Source organism: Acinonyx jubatus, chromosome D3 (assembly GCF_027475565.1).
Source record: "Acinonyx jubatus isolate Ajub_Pintada_27869175 chromosome D3, VMU_Ajub_asm_v1.0, whole genome shotgun sequence".
NCBI lineage: Eukaryota > Metazoa > Chordata > Mammalia > Carnivora > Felidae > Acinonyx > Acinonyx jubatus.
Genome location: NC_069392.1, coordinates 22,059,671 through 22,082,244, shown reverse-complemented (window position 1 = coordinate 22,082,244; position 22,574 = coordinate 22,059,671). Strand labels below are relative to the sequence as shown.

Here is a 22,574-nt window from a genome sequence, read left to right as displayed (position 1 = left end):
TTCCTTCATGTATCATGTTCACACTAGGATACGCGCCTAACCCTAATCTAATCACCATTATCTCAGGGATAACACTGACTGGACTCAGTTAAAGGCAACAGTAGTACCTTCTCTGTAACGATACAAGGAATAGGAGTATCTCTTGTCTTGCTTCATGGATTATATGGCTCAGGAGTTATCTATAATTATTCACTTACTTTTTAACAAAATATAACAATATAGAATAGTTGAGAGCAAATTCCCAAACTAGAGTTAATAACGTTAATTTCAAGATGGTACATTTTAGGGGTGCCTGGATGGCTCAGTCAGTTGAATGTCCGACTTCAGCTCAGGTCATGATCTCATGGTTTGTGGGTTGAGCCCCACATCAGGCTCTGTGCTAACAGCTCGGAGCCTGGAGCCTGCTTCAGGTTCTGTGTTGCCCTCTCTGCCCCTCCCCTGCTTGCTGTCTTTCTCGCTCTCAAAAATAAACATTAAAAAAAATTTTTTTAAACGGTACATTTTACTTGTATTAAAAAAAATAAACTAAAAATATTACATACTAGTATGTGTACCCTTAAACACGTTGCTTAAGCCGTATTGTATTTTGCCTTTGTGAATTATTACATATGAGAACTGCTATCGAGTATGCCATATATTTCCATTTAAGTATATACTCTAATGTAACCTAATATAACCTTTATATATATTCCCTAATACAATATTTAATTTTAAAAAAATGAAACGGGTGTAATCATAGGTGGCTTCCTCTCGGCTACATGACAATTCAAGCAGCTGGTAGAGTTGAAAGTGAAATTCCTAATGTCTATAATTCCCAATGTCTTCTTTGCCTAAGTCTAAAATGACAACCACTCTGACAGCATTAAGTCCTGCCCATTTTCCCAGCAGTCCCATAACAGGAACATCTCTCCCCTCCCCTGGTGAGGCAGTAGGACAGCATGGTCTCCAGGAATATAAGAGCTATTTTGGCCTTCCAGAGCCCTCACTGGCCACATGACCTTGGGTATCCACCTAATCTTAAAAATGGGGCAGATAATTCTCAGAGAATTGCAGCGAGATTCAGAAAAGCTGTGTGAGCAAGGCATTGCCTTCATGTTGCATACCCTAACCCAGAAGTACAGAGTGCTGTGCCCAAGGCCAATGATGGTCACAAGGCTACCCTGGTCAATGGCCCTTCTTCAACAGGAGTAAGCCAGGACAGATGTCCACTCAGGAGCTCTGGGAAATTGGGTTTGGGCCCCAGAGGGTGGCTCAAAGGACCCACTCACATTCTACCCAAATACATTCCTAGCCTCCAGTCACAGCCTCCGTGATCCAGAGCCCTTGGGATCTGCCATCTGTGGGGACAGCGCCCAACACCACACCCTACTCCCCATCCCCAGAGCCAATCCATGGAAGAAAGGAGAGCTTGGAGCACAGGACTCCCCCAGGTCTCCTGACCCCCTTCCCAGGTGGTGTTTAGTGTTTTTGGTGTTGACTACAGAGAAGCAACCAGCAGTGCCTTCATTTTAGGCACCCAAACCATGGAACCCACTCTGTCCCTGGGGGGGGGAACTTCCAGTAAATGTCAAACAAGGTGAGGAAGAACATCCCTCTGACCAAGTTAAAAATGTGAGGGATCCAGCAGTGTGTAATGGAGCCATGCAAGTGGCACTGCAGAAGGGCCATCTGTGCCCCAGGTCTAGAGTAAGAAGCTTTAGCTTGCAAGTGTATATTAGGCACAAGGAATAGGAGTATCTCTTGTCTTGCTTCATAGATTATATGGCTCAGGAGTTATCTATAATTATTCACTTACTTTTTAACAAAATATAACAATATAGAATAGTTAATTCTATATAGTGTGCAGAGTAGAGCAGGGTGGTGACTAGAATACTGGTTCTATGACCTTGGGAATGGCCTTACCCCCTGAGCCTTGGAGAGGACCTCATGGAGCAGCTAGGAAGATCGAATGGAGGGACTGCAAAGAAAAGGCATTACAAACTCTCAAAAGATAAACACACGTGAAATCTTCAGAATAAAATGGGATTTAGGTTTCAAACCAGGAAACAGTTTTCAACAGGCTCTCACCTTCCTTCCTCTAAACACCCACAGCAGCGCCTATGTCCCTGTGATAGCATAATTCCAAAAATAATAGCCGGCGTCTGGCTCTTACTAGGGAGCAAGGCCTGTGACAAGCATTTTGCACACATTCTTTTCATCTTCTTACTGTGTGGCTGTGGGCATATGATCCACCTTCTCTGTGCCTCAGTATAAAACAGGAATACTCAAGATTATGTAGGTTAAAACTGATGAAACACTTAAAACAATGAACAGTAAACTGGTTAAATTTTATAAAATCCTTGGAATGGTTCAAGGCTGTGGCACAATTTAGCATTTTGTAAATAAATAAGTTTAAAAAACGTCATGTCCTGTGCTCACTCAGGGTAAGCCACCTGCCTAAGGTCATAGAGCCAATCAGGTGATGGGTGATTCCAGGTCTGCAGGAAACTATACTGCCACCCCCAACCCCAAGTCTCATCTACATGTATCTCTCTGCTGCTCACTGGCCCAGGAAGTGCATCACACTTGTCCTTGTTCTTCTGTGGTCCTGGCATGTTAAAGGCACTTTGTAGCAATCTGTTAAATACGCAGGGTATGCCTTTGAAAGGTCCAAATGTTTTAAACGAGCCACAAAAAGAAATCTAAGACGGATTCATGAAAGACTTGGTGGCAACAAGAATTTAGTTAAAAGTCCAGCACTCCTCAGAGCAGAAGAGGAGCCAAGTCTCAGGACACTGATTTCACAAGAAGGACACAAGAGGTTTATTAGACAACCCATGGCAAAATACAAAATGATTAATAATGAGAACAACCATATTCTATCAGCCAAGTGCCACCTGGCACTATGATACTATCCCACAGGACATCTCTGGGTTCATATCTCCTAATATGCTACCTAAAGAAATGAATCCCCTCAAATCAAGACTCAAACACAAAGGGATTCCAGAGACCACTGGGAAGGAGAGTGGCTTAGAAAGCTCAGGACCATTTGAATTTCCAAACTTAGTAAGAAATAAAGAAATGTGCAAGGCAGGGTCTCCTGGGTCTGGGGCAGAGGGTGGGGCAGTAGGGGATAGTAGAGGCAAAAACGGCAGTGGCTGAGATCTGACAGCAGGTTTCCCTCTACTTCTTCCTCCCGCCTCTCTCCTTGAGGGCCAGGTGGATGACAGCGCCATTGGCCATGTTGTAGTAAGCCAGTGAGTTGGAATCCTTGATGAAAATGCCCTGGAAAACAGATGGTGTGCTTTAGCACAGGGCAATCTAGCCTTTAACAGTATATAGCCTCACAACTCCCAACATCCATTCACTCTGAACTCAGAGAATACAGGGGCCTGAAAGAAGGTAGGACAATGGCAGGGGGTTGGGGGGGTGGGAGGGAGTAAGGGTGGGACTGAAGGTCTCTGGTTCCCTCCCAGAATGCTCTGCTTTTCCCTCCTTCCTAGTAAGTCACGCTCTTCCTCTTTGTCAACTCCCCAAGAAGTTGGCCTAAACCAACCCCCATGAAATTCTGACTCTCAAATCAGAAGATCTTTAGAGATCAACTAGTCCAAGTCTCATCTGACAGAGCAGGAAACGGAGGCTCAGAGTAGGCATTTGTCAAAGTACTGAGACGGAGAATAAAGCATGCCAGGCGGACACCAGGTTGAGGTGGACTAGGACCTCTGTGTCCCTGCCCAAAGCCAGGCTACCCCAGACCACACTGGCTGGGATGGCTCTACCTCCCGTTCGTACCTCTACCTCTGGGCCAGAAAGCGACCAAATGTCCACCCTAGTCATTAAGGCAAAAAGTTTTTTGGGCCTCACACAAGACTATACTGTGACCCCAGCAGAGTTTCATTCTGTCAGGCTAACCTGCCCTGGCACTCCTAGCCAGCATCATCACTTCTAGGATAGACTCACATGGCCACCCCACATGTCTCCCCACTCCTTTAGATTCCACAGGTCATTAAGCTTCTGTGATGGCAGAGGTGTTGAACCCAAGGGGCAGGAGCACTGATATGTGACCCACCTCATACTGCAGCTTCTGTTTCCCTGCGGGCATACCCGTGGCTTCGTGAATCTTCACCTTGATGACAGAGACCTGTGGGACAGAGAGAGGTCATTCACCTCTTTGCTAAGGTCAGCTAAAGAAAGCTGCCCCCTGAATCCTGGGATCCAGTGCACCTGATGCCAGTTAGCAACACCAACTCATACCTGATCTGTCAGCGGGAGGGTGAAGACCAGAACTTGTCCATTCAGTTTCCATTCAGTCTTATCCTGCATGTTGGGCACTTGGACTTTGATGGACACTGGACCCTGCAAAATAGGACATGGCCATTATGGCCAGGGAACCCTGAGCCCATCAGCAACTATGCTCTCCTATTCCTGGACCAGTCTGAACAATGTCTCCTGTCCATGTGAACTCCTGGACTCTGCTCCAATTCACTATTAAGGCCATTAGTATGATGTCACAACTCATCCCCCCCCCATTTTCAAGATTTGGGATTAAAGGTCTCTGGTTCCCCCCAGCATGCTCTGCTTTTCCTTCCTTCCTAGTAAGTCACATTCTTCCTCTTTGCCAACTCCCTAAGAAGTTGGCCCAGACCAACCCCATGAAATTCTGACTCTCAAATCATAAGATCTTTAGAGATCAACTAATCCAAGTCTCATTTTACAAAGCAGGAAATATCTTTCCTTACCTTACCTTTACAGAGCAAAGAAATCTTTAAAACGATCTCTACCCTGCCTTTTGGTGAGTCTGGAACCAAAAAAGTAGTAAGAAAATGCCCTGCAAACCCCAGAAGCACCACAGAGAGAATATAAACTGCAAGGTTAGAGACCTAGGCTCCCAACTGAGTTTCCCTGCTAACTAGGTCTCTCTGAGCCTCAACGCCAAGTTTATAAAACAAGTGATCACAACGACTGCATGGTACTGTTGTAAGCACTGAAGAAACAAGTGCCCATAAAACGTGTAGCTCTTGGCACTTCAGCTGGTACTCAGAAAATGGGAACTGCTATCAGAAAGAAAAAAAAAAAAACCTGGTCAAATGCACTGGGGGAGTGCGGCTAGGACTGTTTCTGCCTCCTCACTAGAGGCGGACAGCTTCCTTAGGCACTGGAAGTGTCAAAGTTCTCCTTATTTCTAGCACCTCAACAGGATCCCCACAACAGGGAGAACTTCAAAGGACTGGAGCCACAGAAGAAGGTCGCAAAGAAATTAAGAACTACACCCGGGATTTCTTCCAGTATTCAAGGTCCCTTCACACTCAAGTCCTGCTGCCTACGTTAGTCCTGCTGCCTACCAGCTAGTTTTCCTACTGGTCTCCATGATAGTTCACAACAGAGGGACTGCCTATTTGGTCCGGTCCTTCCACTGTTGACTATGCATCTACTGTGTACCCAGAAGCCCTTACAGGCTTCCAATAACTGACCCAGGCCCCAGAAGCCAAAACGGTGGGAGAAGAGGGTGCGCCAGGGAGTGTGTAACTGGGGCAAGACTGGGTCCCCCCACTAGTCACTCCAGGCCACAGGTGGCACTCTGGTATCACATACCTTATTTCTGCGTAGGAACTCTTCCTCAGGCACAAGGCTGTCCTCTGTCTTCAGTTTCTTGGAGGCAGGCTCATCCTCCATGGGAGGTGGGGGGTGGACAGGGGGCATGGGGGCTGGAGCTGGGACAGGTGCCACAGGAGGAGCAGGCACAAATGCTGCCAAGACAGGAATAAGCAGCCGCATGAGTGGGAGGAAGGGCCCTGGGACTCAGGGATAGTGATAAATGAGGAAAGACTGCAAAGGTGTCCCACTTCTCATAGTCAGGGGTGTGAAGAGTCACTCCTGGCTCAGTCTGAGAGCCAGTAAGTTCCCTGGCAGGGAGACCTAAGAGACTGCCCACACTGGGCAACAGAAGCCTAGAAGAGGGGCAGGACTGATGGATGGAGTAGGTGCCAGCTGACAGCAAGTCTCACTAGGCCTCTGCACCTGTCTGGGGCCTGACCACTCCAGGTGCACAGACCCCAGCTCAGCCACATCAGCCTATCTCCCCTAGGACCACCAGTTCCCCAGCTCCTAGCTCAGGGATTGTTCATATGGGGAAACCAAGGCTCTTCTCTGAGCTGGACGCCCAACTGGAAAAGCTGGGCGCTACCATCGGCCACTGCTGATGTACCTGGTCCAAAGTCCTGACCCAATGGCTTGGAAAGCGACATGAGAGACACTGACCTGTTGGCACAATCATGGGGGGTGGGCGGGGTGCCATGATAGGAGGGGCTGAGGGAGGCATGGGCACCACATTGATCCTGGGTGCATGGATGATTGGCGGCATGGGGGCAATCACTGAGCCTGGGGGTAGTCGGACCACTGATGCCATCGGGGGGCGGGGCATGACAGGTACTGCAGACACAACCGTGGTACGAACAGGAGGTGGCATCTGTGGGGAAGAAGGGACACACAGATCACAGAAAACCAAAGGTGGACCTCAATGGCACATATGGCTGGTGATTAGCCACCAGCAACCTTTGAGGATGGGGGCTGGAAAGCTCCAACTCAATCCCCTGGGACTGACAAACTGCAGCCCATGACTAAACTCTGACAGGAACTACGCCAAGAGAGGCCCAGGGTGACATTCTTTCCTCCTGAGACTCAACCAGCTGCTTGTGGCAGACACTGAAAAAGCCACTAAAGAGGCTGACCTCAACTTAGCTTCCTGGAGACAGGCCAACAGTCCTCGAAGACCTGTTAAGCCCTGCAGCCCTTCTCTGCCCCAAGCCTGCTTCTCACTTTTGCCTCCTGCTTCCCTCCCTGTTCCAATCCTCCCACACAGACTAGAGGTTCCCACTTACTATTAAAGAGTTCTTTGTCTCTCAACTTAACCCAAGCAGCCCTTGGGCCCCACTGCAAGGAAGCTGTCCTTCTCAGCCAATAGAGTCCAACCCCAAAAAGCAAATGCTAAAAGATTAGTCCCAAAGTGGCTACTGGCTTACTGCGGGTGGCCGAGGCACAGAGGTAATGGGAGGGGCAGAGCTAGGAATGTTGGTGGCTGAAGATGGAGGTGGTGGCTGCTGAGGAAGTTCATTGGGTTTGCTGGGACCAATCTTCTCCTTCGTATCATCCTCTGGCACTAGGCCCTTGGCCTTGTGGATGGCCTCAATCTGCTCCTGGAGGGTGATATTGGCCTGGGCAGCCTGCTGGGTCCGCGCCATGCTGCCTGAGTGACCGTCCCAGGTCACCTACAAAGGAAAGCAAAGCCGCAGCTTGTCAGGGCTTCTGAAACTGAGCCCAAGTATAGGAGTGTGAGGGTGGGGAAAGTACTAGGATCCATCAGAATGTCACCTTTTCCTCTGGCTTCTGGATCTCCTCCTCACCAATCTTCTTACCAATGGCTGTTTCCTCTACACCGAAGATGTCAGTACGCCGCTCAGCCAACTGTTTCAAGCTGCTTTCGATATCCAGACCTGGATAGTCATAAAATGGAGGCAGGGAGCAGAAAGGAAAACTAAAACCAGGTGTCCTTCCAACATACCAGCAACTCTCATGGTGCAGGGTAGAGGCTGGTCCCATGGAGCAGGCCTGAACCTGGGTCCCAACATAGCATGCCTATCCTCTGAGCCTGGGGAAGGCTGCCCAACCAGCAAAAAGCCCGTACACTAGAGGCTATCCAATTGCTTAACTTACGAAAAGCAACTGGGAGGACAGGGTCACAAAAGCGACAAGTAGCAGTCAGGACTAAAAGCTTAGTCTCCTGCTTCCGGGACAGTTTTCTCCCTATCGTGTCTCATTTCAAATTGCTCAAGGTGCTCCAGCCACCAGAGCCCTCATTCTAAGACAACTCCAAGACGAGCACCCTTCCAACTCTGGGATGTCTGGGATGCCATCCATGTCAGGTGTCTGACTCTGGAGGAGTCTTACGAAGAGTCCTTCTGGAAAACGGGCAGTTCTTTTGTAGCATCACAGACTATACCTATCCTCCAAAGTTTTTGTTGACCTCAATTCTTGCTTTTCATTTCTTTAAAGTCTAGACGTGCCCATGAGTCAAAGGGAGTCAGGGCGGAGTCACAGAAGGGGTGTGGACTGGGTGGGAGAACCCCCACCTCACCTGGTGCATACACCTCATCATCACTCTGCTTCTCACGGATGGAGCGGTCTCGCTGCTCCAGCCAGCGGGGATCGAGAAGCCCGATGCGCATGTGTTCCTGCATTTTGCTGGCAGGGATCTTCTCCCCCGTGATGGGAGACACGAGATATTCATCTGGTGCAGGGGCTGGAGGCAGGGGCTTGGAAGCTAAAAAAAAAAAAAAACCAAAAAACAGAGATGCTTGAATGAGAATACTGGGAAGCAACAGACGTTAAGAAATTATTGTTTTATTCATGTGTTACTCATCCAAGACCCATCCATTTAGTGCCATGCTGTACCTAGCACTGTGCAAGGCACCTGGGCACCAAAGAGGACTAAGCTCTGTTCCCTATCACCAGGCCTGCAAAGGAAAAGACTATCAATGCCTTCGCGACCAGCAACCTCGAGCCCTCTTAGAAACAGAAGGTCTGAGGAATATGTGAAGGCAGGAAACCAGGCAGGCCCTACCTTTAGGGTCATAATCCTTCCGAACAATGACTTGGTCTGGAGTCGGGGGCAGAGGAGGAGGCATGGGTGTCTCTGGGGGTGGGGGCACTTTCTGCCCTTCTTCTTCATCATCTGAACCCTGAAAAGCAAAGCAATGGCAGGACTTAGAGAAGGGCCGACAGGCCATCCCCCTGCAGCTGAGCCCTGGCAGCTCTCAGAGTGGCAAGGAACCTAGGTCCCTGCCAGCCAGCGTCCATGTGCTAAGCCTCTGGGGGCAGCCGAGGCCAGCCGGCAGCCAGCCAAGCTGCTTCCTCGCAACATGAATGAGTGCTGGGGGCTGTGGTGCTAACACTCCGCCCAGGCATTTCCAGCAGCTGGCACCAGGCAGTCCCAGGAGGCCAAGGGCACTTAAACATGCTGGGGAGGGGTGCGGGGGGCAAGCTGGCACTCAATGGTAGCTGCTCATGGAGCAATGCTGGGAGGGAGAGAAAAAGTCAATTCCCACAGACACAGGAGCCTTTCTTCTCACACACAAATTCTTTCCAAGGGGAGGAGGCAGCTTGGCTCTAGAGGCTCTATGCCTGCTCGGCGGGCCTGCCTCGGAGGGGGTAGAGGCGGTCGAAGGGAAGCAACAGGCTACACTTAGAAAAGGTCTGGGAACTGCTGATCATTTGGGCCCAAGCTCAAATGTATCAAAGCATGTGGTGCAAAGCGTTCCTTAACTGAGAGCTGGCACAGGAGCAGTGGGGAGCAGGGCCTCTGGGCAAAGGGGGAAGGTCACAGAACAGAGCCAGCACAGCTTTCAGATCCTTGCCTGTGAATGAATCTTTGTTGCCTGAGCTGGAAAGAGGTTCTATACTGCCTGAGTTTGGGCAGCTGCTCAACCAGGATGCCTTATTCAGGACCTGTGCCTCCTTCCAAGGTTCTCAAGGGAGGTGGATCTCTGACTCTGGTGGAGAGCACCCCCATCTCCTTAAGCTCCAGAAGGAAAGGCCAGCCCCACAGGCCCTCCCAGAAGCACACCTCATCCATGTCTTGCACTTGGGTGTCCTGGTCCAACTGGGAAGGAGGCTCCTCCGTTTTTTCTTGTTTCTCATCCTCCTCATCAGACTCGACCTCCATCTCAACCTCTTCACTTTCCCCAAACTTCTCATAGCGCTCCTGAATAAGGATTCGGGCCCCCAGCTCCTCCGGCGTGGTAGGGGGAGGGAAGTTTCCTGGCAGAAAGCAATCCAGAGTCAAAGGGAGACCTCCACAGACGCTCTTTATCAAAGGCCCATCCGTCTGCCCTTCCCGCACTGTGAGCTCTCCAAGGGCCAAGGCTGTCTGACTTCTCTCCCAGCTCCAGACACCCACCCAAGGTCTGGCACTAAGTTTGCTCAATTGGGTTTAAGTGGGGGCAATGTGGTAAATCTAAAGTCTTCTGAGAGCAGAGATGAAACATACTGATAAAAACCTCGGGGGCACTGTGCTGCTCCCTGGGAAGAGACGTGTATCTGAAATATCCCAGGATGGTTCTAAGCTCCTGGCTCCCCATCTGGAGTCACACACCTCCCTTCCTCACAGACCTACCTTGCTCATTGGGTTGGAAGTCTACTGTTTCTACCACAACAAAATCATGCCAGTCGATCTGTGCATACGCCACCCGCTCCTTCTCCTTTTCCTCTTCTTCCTTCTTCCTCTCTCGCTCCTGGAACTTGGCCCACTCCACCCGGTAACACACCTGAAGAAACAGAAAACAGCATGATGCTATGCTGAATCAGGGTCAGCTCCTGATGGAGCAGCCACCTTCAATACCTTTACCAAAGCCAGCATCTCCCTTGGAAGAGGAGACTGTTCTGCCTACAAGAGGAAATTCCTGGTATGTGCATCTGGTCTCAGTCAGGCCCAAAGCTTAGACAGAATAAAAATTCTAAATGTCGGGGCACCTGGGTGGCTCAGTCGGTTAAGCATCCGACTTCGGCTCAGGTCATGATGTCACAGTTTGTGAGGTCGAGCCCCATGTCAAGCTCTGTGCGGACAGCTCAGAGCCTGGAGCCTGCTTCGGGTTCTGTGTCTCCCTCTCTCTCTCTGCCTCTCCCCCACTTGTGCTCTGTCTCTCTCTCAAAAATAAATAAAATGTAAAAAAAAAAAAAAAAAATTCTAAATGTCACAGAAACCTTGTGTCTGGGCCCCAAGGGCAGCCATTTGTTATAACCTCAGAGTTTTCTGCTTGATTTGGCAAGAGGCTCTGTTCTCACAGAGCATCAAACTCCGTCCCAGGAAGTCTGTGTGACAACCAAGTACCCACAAAAGCAACAGCAATCTGAGAGTCTGAGAACAAAACCTTCATGCAGCTACCCAAAACAGGCAGCACCAATATGCCTTCTCTCCTTGACTCTTGAGAACTTGGGGCCTCAAAAGGCATCTGTCACCAGAAAACCTGCTCAGGAGTTGGCTTCTAGTGAGAGCAAAAAAGAGGAAGATCCAGTAAAGCTGAGAGAAAAACAGAAAGTTAGCAACCAGACAATCTAGGTTTCTTTGGCTTTTTGTGGCCACAAGGCCTTTCTTCTCACCACTCCTGTGCATGGAACACAGCAAGGTACCACCTCAGAGACTATTTCCAAACATGAAACAACCCAAAGTAACTTGCACCATCAGTAACTGGTTATAATTCAGTTTACCTGGTCCAAAACTTCTCGGGGATTCTCAGCCTCTTTCTTGAGCTTTGTAAATAACCCTTTAGGTGGAATCAAGATCTGAAACACAAAAGAGTTAAAGCAACTGTCAGTGCACAACACAGGACAAAGAGGTTGCCTTCTGGAGCCTGTGGAAAGGCATAAGAAAAGTGAGAGCATAGGGTTCCAGGTCCCAATCCCAGCTCCACTTGGCTATGCAACAACTTTGGGCAAGTTACTTAACCTCTGTAACTTGGCTTCCTTCTACAAATGGTGACACCACCACTTAAAGTCAGCACGGTCAACATTAAAAGGTTGCTGCAAGAATCAGCAGGAAAATACACAAATGCACTGCCTATATCACCCAGGGTACAGTCAGCATGTGCTGGCTGCTCTCAGGGCACAGAAATGTTCCTACCCTTTTGCACATGCTCCCCTGATGACCCTACCCAAGACTGCCACCCACAGGCCCTATCTCCTAGATCTCTGTCCCCTGCTTTCTATTTCTCCACAGAATTTATTACCAGCTAATATCCACTGACATTGCACTTGCCTGTTGCCCCCTCACTAGACCAGAAACTCCATAGACGGAAATTAATCTGTTTTCTGTTCACTATTGTTAATTCCAGAATTTGAAATGAATTCTGACAATGAACATACGTTTGACAACAAATGATGGCTTTGTTCAAAACAGCCAGTCATTCTACCTGCCCCAATAGTTTTTTTTTTTTTAATTTTTTAAAAAATATTTATTTTTGAGAGGGAGACAGAGAATGTGAGCAGGGGAGGGGCAGAGAGAGAGGGAGAAACAGAATCTGAAGCAGGCTCCAAGTTGTCAGCAAGAAGCCCAATGCAGGGCTTGAATTCACAAACCGCAAGATCACGACCTGAGCCGAAGTCAGATGCTTAACCATCTTGAGCCACCCGGGCACCCCTCTCCCCCCACAAATACTATTTATTGTTACTGGTAAACTGGCTCAGCCCACCCCTCCCCCGCCCCCATCCTCTCTATACCTCTATCCCAGGAATAAATCTGCTCCTGGAATCTCCCATGGCTAAACACAGACACCAGTGCCCACAGGTTAGAGTAATAAATGTCTATACCCAAGTTCTGAGGGAGAAGAAACAGGAAAGTAACAGAGTAAAAAGGTATCTGGGGACCTTTAACCTTGGAAGTAGTCCACTAGGGAAAATTAACACAGGGCTCACTTAAAATTGATACTGTGTAATTACACTAACCCTTTGGCCTTCAAATGATTGTTATTTTAGCTACTCTACCATTTTTGGATTTGATCATTTTCTAAACGCATACATCTTTGTAATTCTTTCTAGTTACATACTCAGATCAAAATTAGAGGAAATCATTATGAGTCCTTTTAAGTCAGATCTTTAATGTACTGTTTCTAAATAACAAGAAAAGATGTACAAATCATGCCACTAATCAGGAAGACAACCTCCACTACATGTGTAACAAGAAAAACAAGCCACTGGCAAATCTGTTATCAGTGTTCTTTGCAATAAATTAATGATCTAATTTTTTAAAATTTATTTTGAGAGAGAGAGAGAGAGAGAGAGAGAGAGAGAAAGAGAAAGAGAGAGAGAGAGAGAGAAAATGGGGAAGGGAATCCCAAGCAGGCTCCACACAGTGTAGAGCCTGATGTGGGGCTCAAACTCACAACTCTTATGTGAGATCATAACCTGAGCTGAAGTCAGACATTTAACCGACTGAGCCACCCAGGGACCCCAGATCCAATTATTTTTCAATACCAATATTGACTTGTCCAGATTCTTGATTACAACAATGTAGTATAATAATTAAGATATTTTTAACAGGATAATTAAGATCCAGGTCTTAGGGTCTGGAGTAAAAATGCCAGAGATGATGTCCCAGCTCAGCAAGCCCTGGCTGTATAACTCTATCCAAATTAACTTTGCTGTGCCCATTTCCTCTTCTACAAAATAAGGAGACCAGTGGCTACCTTAGAGTTTATTAGGAATTAAACGAAAACATGCTACATATACAAGTATTCCATCAATACTGGCTATACTTATGTTGAACTGTTTCTCAATACCTACTTAAATTATATTCTAATTCCAGGTACTTTTTAGAGTGAAAAACAACATAGGTGTTAAGAGTCAGTGCAGCCACTTACTAGCTGAGACCATGAGTAAGTGACTTCAACTCTCTGAGCCTGTTTCTACTTCTGAAAAAGGGGAGAGGGGAACACATTCTAGGTTCTTGTGAAGATTAAACTGGGCAAAAAGGAGGCAATTATTAACGGCTTGCTTCTTCTCAGGTACTATGCAAGGCAACTGAAAATTTAAATGTACTTAAGAGCAGCTAGTACCACTTGGCCTTGTCACATAGCAGGCACTAACCTAATGACAGTTATCAATCACACGTTTCACTTCTCTTTAAAACCAGCAATCTGTTACATTTAAAAAGAAAAACTCAATAGAAATCAAGACTTTACACTGAACTGGAATTTTTACATCTGCCCAGGGACCCACGGTGGAGTACTGTCCTTGTAGACATGAATAGATTCAGTGCTTCCGCAAGATGCCTTCCTTCCCTAGGCCCAGCACCCCAGCCCCTGCCCTGCCCAGGCACCTTGGTGTACTGCTCCACCAGCTTCGTGAAGTAGTTGAAAAGGCTGTGCTGAGGGCGGAGGAAGTCAAACTGGTAGTTGCGCTGTTCTTTCTGCATCAGCTGGGTCAGAAACTGGCGGCCATTCCTGGCCACAAACTGAGCCGTCAGCTTCACCACATCCAGGTCGAAGGCTGAGATGGAGGGGGGGTCTGCGATGAACTCAAACTCGGGAGGGGGCTCTTTGGGCACGATGGTCTCTTGGATTACCTGGGCTTGGACCTACGATGCAGATAGAGGGAATGTGAGGCTCGAGGGGGGTGGGAAGACACCTCCGATAGGATGGCATGGACCTCTACGCTTCTGTTAACCATGTGCACATCACTGGCCCATGGTGTGAGAGAATACTAACTCACAAGAGCACCAATTAGTTGGCCAACTGTGGCCTCAACTCCCTGCATGGCTTTGAGCAAGAACCGTGCCCCTCTGTATTTCTGCTGTTGCCCTGAAATTGAAGGCCAAAACTTGGTGGCAGAAGATTCTACAGGAACATGCCATATTAAATCCCATCCGAGGGATATGGAGGCCACAGTAAGCCCTACATGTGTGCAGAGGGCCCACTGGAGAGGACTCCACGGTTGTTACCTCATCTGGCCTCCACACAAACCACGAGGTGGACAGAACAGGTACTGTGAATCCTTTTTACAGATGAGGAAACTGAGGTAGCCTGAGGCCCTAGGAGTAGTAAATTGCAATGCAAGGTATCAGAATCTACTTGAACCTTTATTTCCCACTGTAAAACAAGAGGTAGCCTTTGCCACCATGGTTCAGGAAAACAGCAAAGAGAAAGGACCAGTCCAGGTCTATACAGGAGGGAAATTGTGCCAGCCCTTCTTGTCCACACCAACAACCCTTAATTGTCCCTATTTGTGGACCTAGTGAGGATTAGGTATTAGGGCAGGCCAGATGGAGGGGCCCTGGGAAGGTGAGATGGAAGGGAGGGATGCTCAAGAAGGGGATCACAAGCCACTGTCCTCACTCCACGGTCAAGGCAAAGAGCAGGGGCCAAGAGTTTGAACTCTGGACTCCTGACTGTGGCCTGGGTAAACTGTATTTCCCCAAGCCTTACGTTCCTCAGCTGTAAAATGGTCACTTTGCTGTCCTCCTTAAGCAGCTGCTGTGAGGTGACAGGAAGACTCCTAAAGCACTGAGCAAAGAGCTGGACAAGCAGTGCTCAGAAAATGCCAACTGTCAACAGTACTTTGCTATCTGAGCCTCAGTAGATAAAAACCTCGTGTCTCTTCCTGGCTGGTAGAGAGGTTTGGAGAGCAGAGTTCATTATCCTCCCCTCTCTGTCCAGGCTTCCCTCTTAGCCCTGGGGATATGAAGGGAGCGGTGAATTCCAACCTTCTGGGGCAGCTGCTGCTGGGTGGCCTGCTGCTGCTGCTGCATGACCTTGGGGATGGCAGCCGAGGGCTCCTGAGCCTTCCCCTCCTTGAACTCGCTGACCTTGTGGCGGTAGTAGGCATGGTAAGGGTCATTGGGGTTCAAGAAGTTAAACTTGGGATTGTTGATCTCATTCTGTCGTATCCTAGCTTCAAATTCAGGTCCATTTCTACAAGGAAGGAAAGAGAATTAACACTACAACCCTTACAATTGCCTAGACTCAGAACATTACCCATTCAAGCCCCCTTCTTGTCACCACTCATCAAACTAGCCCATCCCTAAGCACTGTAGAGGTCCTCCTAAAACTCTTGTGTCACCAGCCAGAGTTGTCTACCTCCTTCAAGCCTGGGCCAGAACACCTCTACCACAGGGTGTCCCAGACCTCTGTCATTCCTGCAGCCCTTCTGCTAGTCTTGCCATTCCCAAAATTATCTAAGCTACTGTGTTCTTTTAATGAAGTTTATTCATTTTAAGAATTACTCAAAAAGGAAAGCATATACTACTACTTCAAGTAAAAATCAGTATGGCTTTACTAACAAAAGGAAACATAAAATTAAACATAATGAAAACAAAGTAGTATCATTAAAGTCTAGTTCAAGGTTTCCTGAGACTGAGGCCAGATCTTAGTTAAAGAGAGGACAAAAAAAAAAAAAAAAGAAAGAGGGCTGGAGTACTGTTAAAGATACACTAGCACCAAACTGACACTTTGTCCTTTGGGTAACCACAAGGATTGAGAAAAACATCAAAACACAGACCATTTGATGTAATGCTTTGTCCAAGTACTACCTTGTCCAAAGTAGTACTTTGTCCAAGTACTACCAAATCACCCCATTTACTAAGTGAGGCCCACACTGGAAAAACTGCTCCCCAAGGACATGATCTGTGCTGCTATGTAAGGCACATTCAGATAACAAGGGGAGCGGTAAGAATAGAAGGGAGGTCTCTACCTCTCTCGGTAGCTGAGACAGTTTTCCACATAAACCCCAGGTCCCCAGTTTACATTCCTTTAAAACTTCAGGATAAAAAAAAAAAAAAAATCCCTGTCGTGAAATTTAGGAAACCCTAATTTTCAGAGAGCCCAATGGCAATACTTCAAGGCGTCAGACATATACACCATCTGTGTCAGTCAGAAAGCACGTTAACCCTAAAGACATAAGATATGGACAATATTCATATTTTGGGTTCACTAACGATTCTTCAAGTTATCAACCCTCCCCGCTCTTTTTTTTTTTAATTTCCTAGATTACCAGTTTATTAAAAAAAAAAGATATTTTAAAGGGTAAAAATGAACAGCCAGATGAAAAGACACACAGGGATAGGTCTGGTAGGGTCCTGAGCACAGGAGATTCTGTCCCTGTAGAGTGTGGGGTGCACCACCCTCCCAGCACCCCCTCAGATGTGTTCTTACTTACCGACCTGGAAGCTCTCTGAATCCCATCAGTTAGGGTTTTTTATGAAGACTTAGTTACATAGGCATGATTGATTAAATCACTGGCCACTGGCGAGTGAACTCAATCTCCAGCCCCTCTACCCTCCCCACCCCCAAAACTGGGAACCCAACCTTCTCTTTGACTCAATTTCCCATGTGTAAGATGCAACTAATACTACCTTCTCTCTCTACCCTGGTGTACTGAGAAGATCAAATCAGCTAAGGAGATGCCAAAGTTTTTCTGAATCATAGGGTGGCCTGAAATCCAAGGGCTGTCACTCCTATGAAACTTAGAAAGGGCTGTTCCACAAACATTAGAGATGATCTGGGTATTAGATGTCTGTGGGGCTTCCCTCACTACTCCAGACAGAGCCCAACACTCAGAAGATGCTCCAAAATCATCAAGGGATGGTTCTAGGGGCTGCTGGTAGCAGGTTGCTCCCTTTCTTCAGACTTTCACACCCTGGCCCTATTAGTTGAAGAGAGGGCAGGAGACAGGGTACATAAAGGCAACGCTGTGCCCCAGATTAGCAACCATAACAAACTGCCATGGCAGTGGTAAACACCCAGGCTAGCTACTTTGCAAGCTCTGGCCACACCCTGTAGCATGAATAACACCATGAGGTCTCAATTTGACAGTGCATTAGTCCAACTGGAACCTCCTACTTGGGGAAGAAGCATCTTTCCCTCTCTTATAATGCAAACCATATATGAAGAGGAAGGTAAGTGCACACTTAGATATTGCTAAACTAGACAATCATACCCAGCAAACGCCCAGGGCAGACAAAGGGCTGCTAAGAAAAGGGGGCTCTGGTTGCTTCTTCTATCACTGCCTCCTAAGCCATAACCTTACCACATCTGGGAATAATCTGAAATAAAAAAAGAAGGCAAGAATGTTTGTTCCAAGAGATTCTGTTCTTTTAAATTAACTTAATGTTAATTTTAGGATTATGTTCTCTAACACAAGGAATAGATTTCAGCAGAAAAAGACATGATTCTGAGTCAACCCAGCTGGTGGGACTTTTTAAGGGTAATTTCCACTTCAGTTTCTTGACAGGAAAATTCAGGAAAGACCAAACCAAGAGAGAAAAAACTTCTTTCGGAAAAACATACTCAGTGATTTTTACTGTATGCTCCATCAATCAATATATGTGACCCAACAGAAGTGAAGTAGAGGGTCCTGCATGCTTTCTTTATCCCCGAGTGGGATGGTGCTGGTCTGTTCCTTCATTGCAATGTACATGAAAGCAAGTCCAGATTTTAAAAATGCCTACAAAGCAATCACCTTAGCCAAAAATAAATCTAGAAATATGGAAGCATACATTTTTATTTTTAAGAAAACTTGGAAACTCTTATTTCTATGGCAGCAGAGGCTGGCACAAAATTATTGGAAAGCTACTTGGCAAAATGTTTAAGAAAATCTTTAAAAACCCTCTTTCAGCCAGTTATGTGCCACACAGAATTCTCTTCTAAGGAAACAATCTAGAAGGGAAAGAAAATGCTCAGATTTCCCCACAGCTTCATTTGCCAAATTGAAATGTTGGAAACAACCTTGAAGGAAAATATAGAGGAGACTGCCAAGTCCAGGAAGGAACATCACCTCAGCATGGTGTATCAAGGACGGCGCAGCATCAGGGGACCACAGAGCTACATGGGAAAAGGCTTATAACACAACACAAAAGGGAAAAGCAGGATGTGAAAGTATCTACTAGTATTAAAGGATCTAAAAAAGGATGCCAAGGCTCAGAAGGAAACCGGAAAGTGAAAACAGCTGGTAGAAACTATTCTGGTAGTGAGACTGTGGTGATTCTTCCTCTAACACCCTATTTATTCTGTTTTTAAATTATCAGGGGGAAGAGAGAAGTATGAGCGTTGCTATGAGATACTAAACATTTATCATAAACACAACACTTACTGCCCTAAATCTGACTGTTCAATCAAGCACAGAACAGATTTAACGCAATACCCAAGTTAATCAAAGCCTTTGAAATGTAATAATATGAATCTGCATGGAGCCTGACAAGTGAAAGCCATCAAGCAGAATAACTTCTACCTTTCATTATATTAGGGGGTTGGGAAAGGAAGGAGTCCTGTATTACATGATGTACTGTGATGGGGATGCTGCCTTGGGGTCAAGGAGTGGCCCTTTGGAGTATACGCCCTGACCGAAGGCAGGAGTCTATTCTAGGCCAGCTACTTCTTCCATGCAATGAGTTGTCTGGTTGCCCACAGAAGCCAGAAATCCAGATTTATTGTGCAATCTCCACATTTTTCAACAGTGGCAACTAATTCTAGTTTTAAAAAAATATACTGTGAAGAAAAACAAGAGCTCTGTAGGTTGCATGAGGCCTGCTGGCTGCCAAAGAATATTTTAAACTAGGGGACGTGTTGACCTTTGGAGTCAAGTGGCCATCAAGAAGATTCCATCTGAGGAAGTGGGAGCGTATATAAGATGCGGAAGAGTGAGAGGAACTCAGACTGACTTCCATGCCATCCACGAAGACTGCTGACACATGCAGCTCAGTCCCACTCCTCCTCTCCTGCCTTACAACAACTCTGAGATGGTATTTTATTCCATTTTACAGATGGGTCAGTTGAAGCTCTGAGCACAGTTCTTACATAATGAGAACAATCAACTCCTTTCTTTGTCTTCCTCAGGTCAGCAGCTCAGACTATCATACTATCATACAGTAGTACAGACACACATACTATCCATGACAAAGCAACTTTCCAGGCACTTCCTCAGGCCCATTTTGGAAGCACAGGTTCCTGGTGACTCTGGGACTGGGTGTGATTCACATTCTGCCCCTACCATGCTGTGCTGCAGACACCAATCTTGCCCACTGCCTACCTCACCGCCAGCTTGTGGTGTCAGATGAGCTAACAGGCCTAGGCTGACAACGCAGAAGCAGCTACGTTACCTGGCCACAAAGCTGGCAGTCTTGTCAACGATATTCCTGACCTCTGGAGGAGGATAAATAATTCCCACCACTGGCTTGGAGGGAGTAGAATCCTCCTTTGAAGAAGCTTCTTCTTCTGTGGGCTGTGAAAACAAGAAAAGGAAAATAATGTCTTAAAGTTCCTCATTTGGGACTGGATCCCCACTGTCAAACTCCTCTAAGATATTATTGAGAATGTAGACTCTCTTCCGTGGACATTCCTCTAGTTAGGACCCTCTGTTCCAGAAAAGTGGTTATCTTAACTGCACTATACTTGAGTGGGACTCTCCTGGGGAAACCAGTGAAAAAAGCAGCCTCCTTGGCTCCCTCACAGGCAAGTGGTCTCAGTGACACTGGGAATCTACATTTTTACCAAGTGCCCCGGTGATTAAGATGGGAGATGGGGGTGAGAATCTGACCACATTCTAAGAAACCATCTCCCAGAATTCAGAAGGCCATGTCTGCACCTAGGGATGTGCCTGGCATGGAATATTTAATGATTGTTTGCTGAATAAAGAAACAGGAAACTCTTTGCTGACAACTCCTTATGCCCCTTTCCTCTGCATCTATTCCAGTCTTAACCACCACTCAATGCACAAATGTTCTGTGAAACCCCACTGGAATACCCAACATCAACTGTCCCATAAACTCCAATATTCTTTCTTTACTAGCTTCTTCTCCTTAGTAAACAAAGGGTCCATCTCTCCTCTTAAAAAAAAATAGCAGCACCCCTGCCCTCACATTCTTTTCTGCTGTTGTCCTCTCCCCCTCTTCCTCTGGTAAATATCCTGAGTTCTCTGTCTTGCCATTCCTACCTCCTCATCTCCCATCCATTTCAAGTGCTCTTGCCAAAGTAAAAAATGCCAAATACAGCAGCCATCTGATCATGTGACCAGTGACCATGCCTTCACAAAACTCTCTACTCCTCAACTCCTAGGTCCCATTCTCACCTGTCTTACCTTCTTGCTCACCATTCCATCCAAGTTTCCTTCCTAGCTCCTGTTTCATCTTCTGCCCTAGGGCTCCCCCAAATTCTATTCTCCAAGGTATTCACACTGTACTCAGGCACTCACAACCATGTCCTCTACTTCCCCTACCACCTCTAGGTTGAACAATCCAGCCCAAACTGATGTCCCAGATCACTCTTATGTGCCAGAGAACTCTAGATCCAGCTGACTCCCGGGCACTTTCTTCTCTAACCACTTTCCTTATGAATGGTCAACCATGCACTCAGTCATTCAGGCCAGAAACATGGGCCTCCTCTCCCTTCCTCAGCCTCCACATTGGATGATAACATTTACCAAGAACGTAGTGGGTTCCATATACTTTTCTAAAAACTTTAAATAGATTAACTCTTATAAGAGCCTTATGACGTGAATATTCCATTTACAGATGACAAAATTGAGGAGTGTAACGCTTAACTGGACCAAAGAGCAGAACCAGGATTCCAACACATCACTTTAGCTGCAGAGTCTGCACCACCAGCCATTTTGTGACTTGAGCTTGCCCATCCCGTCTGTCTCACCCCCCTGCCACAATCTAAGCTAGGCCCTCAGCATCTTTTGAATAACTGTGCTCCTAGCATTTCTCATCACAACCTGCCTACCCGAATTTCTGAAACACAAACATGTCATTATCCAGCTTAAAACTCTTCCCTTTCTCCCCACTGTGTACTAGAAAAAGTTCAAATCCCCCCCAAATGCATCTTTTGCCACCCCTTTCCAGCCCTACGCTTCAACCACACTTTTTAATTTACTCTTGATCTGAGACACCACCTGATGCCTACCCTGGTGTTTTTGCAATTATCTGGTATTACCTTGTTTACTTTTCCCCAAATGACTGGGAAAATACCAGGGATACTGACATACTTAAATATTTGTGCTAAGGGTATGGACCTCTTCTCTCACGTACTCTGCTGTATACTGAACCCAAAGCAGTAATCAGCACACCTGTATGTGCTCAATAAAGGTTTGCTGAATGAATAAAGGATGCTATTTCCCCTTTCCAATTACCTATCTGACAAACCAATTCATCTTTCTAAAAACAATTTACTTAGCATTCATGTGGGCTTCACCTACAGGGCATATCACACCACACTGCAATGATTTACACACCTCTTTCCCTCTCGGTTGATTTAAGAGCTGGCTGGTATCAATTACGGTGATTAAAGCAATAAACATTTGTTGAGAATTCACTTACATCTGTCTCCCCACTAGAACCGTCAACTTCATAAACTAGCTGTGCTCCATTCATTCTGGTTCAGTCGGAGCCTCACACGGTGGTTGGCTTAAGGGTACGCAAAGAGTAGATACTGAGAACTACCACAAATGTACCCTACAGGCTGGGAAGTTAGGGATTACTGGGCAAAAGCAAGAGGGCAGGGTGAGAGGCAGTACCACAGAAAACCTACAAGTGAGCTGGATCGGTGTTTCTCAACCTTTAACCAATCATCTTGGGATCTTGCTAAAATGCATTAGTATTTAGTTCTGGCATTTCTAATGAACTCCCAGGTGATGCTGATGCTGCTGGTCCGCGAACCACACTTTGAAAGACCGCTTGTTTCGCTACCCGAAGGCAGCGTAGGGCGGGAAGCGCGCTGCCTCCTGGGACTTGCAGTCCCTCCAAGCCCTCGTAAGCAACCGCTTCTTCCTCTACACGAGTGAAGAGCGCCCGCGCCGGAGAGGAGGGCCCAGGCCGAGGTTTAGGCTGCCGATTAAGGTGCGGGGGTCGCGGTACCTGTTTGGGCTCGGTGGCCGCCGGCGGCGGCGGGGGCACCGCCTGCACGGGTCCGGCCGGCATGACTGCGACGCTCAGGGCTGCCAGTCCGCCTTGTTGAAGGTGAGCGGTGCTGCGTCAAAGCAGCTCCCCGCACGGACGATAAGACAAGCTCGCAAGATGGCGGCGGCCGAGAAAATCGTCGCCGGGGAGAAGAGGCTGACGC

General features: G+C 47.1%; 1 protein-coding gene across 1 annotated transcript; it reads right to left on the bottom strand.

Annotated features, from left to right (window-relative positions):
* Positions 1–2,778: 2,778 nt before the first annotated feature.
* SF3A1 (splicing factor 3a subunit 1) lies at positions 2,779–22,559 on the bottom strand. The gene is made up of 16 exons (XM_015081487.3): positions 22,370–22,559; positions 19,616–19,737; positions 15,227–15,434; positions 13,844–14,101; positions 11,239–11,313; positions 10,148–10,298; positions 9,599–9,792; positions 8,597–8,714; positions 8,111–8,296; positions 7,348–7,469; positions 6,999–7,244; positions 6,238–6,445; positions 5,572–5,726; positions 4,234–4,335; positions 4,049–4,120; positions 2,779–3,264 (listed from the first exon to the last, which is right to left on the bottom strand). Exons 1-16 carry the CDS (start codon positions 22,430–22,432, stop codon positions 3,163–3,165), a joined length of 2,382 nt encoding a protein of 793 aa, XP_014936973.2. The 5' UTR covers positions 22,433–22,559; the 3' UTR covers positions 2,779–3,162.
* Between the last annotated feature and the right edge of the window lie 15 nt (positions 22,560–22,574).

Excerpts from the sequence above, each read along its gene's own strand:
- SF3A1 (XM_015081487.3), bottom strand. The coding sequence starts at position 22,432 with ATGCCGGCCGGACCCGTGCAGGCGGTGCCCCCGCCGCCGCCGGCGGCC. Across the intron at positions 11,314-13,843 it reads TGGTGGAGCAGTACACCAAG|ATCTTGATTCCACCTAAAGG; the intron begins GTGCCTGGGCAG and ends TTTGTGTTTCAG. Across the intron at positions 8,297-8,596 it reads GAAGGATTATGACCCTAAAG|CTTCCAAGCCCCTGCCTCCA; the intron begins GTAGGGCCTGCC and ends TTTTTTTTTTAG.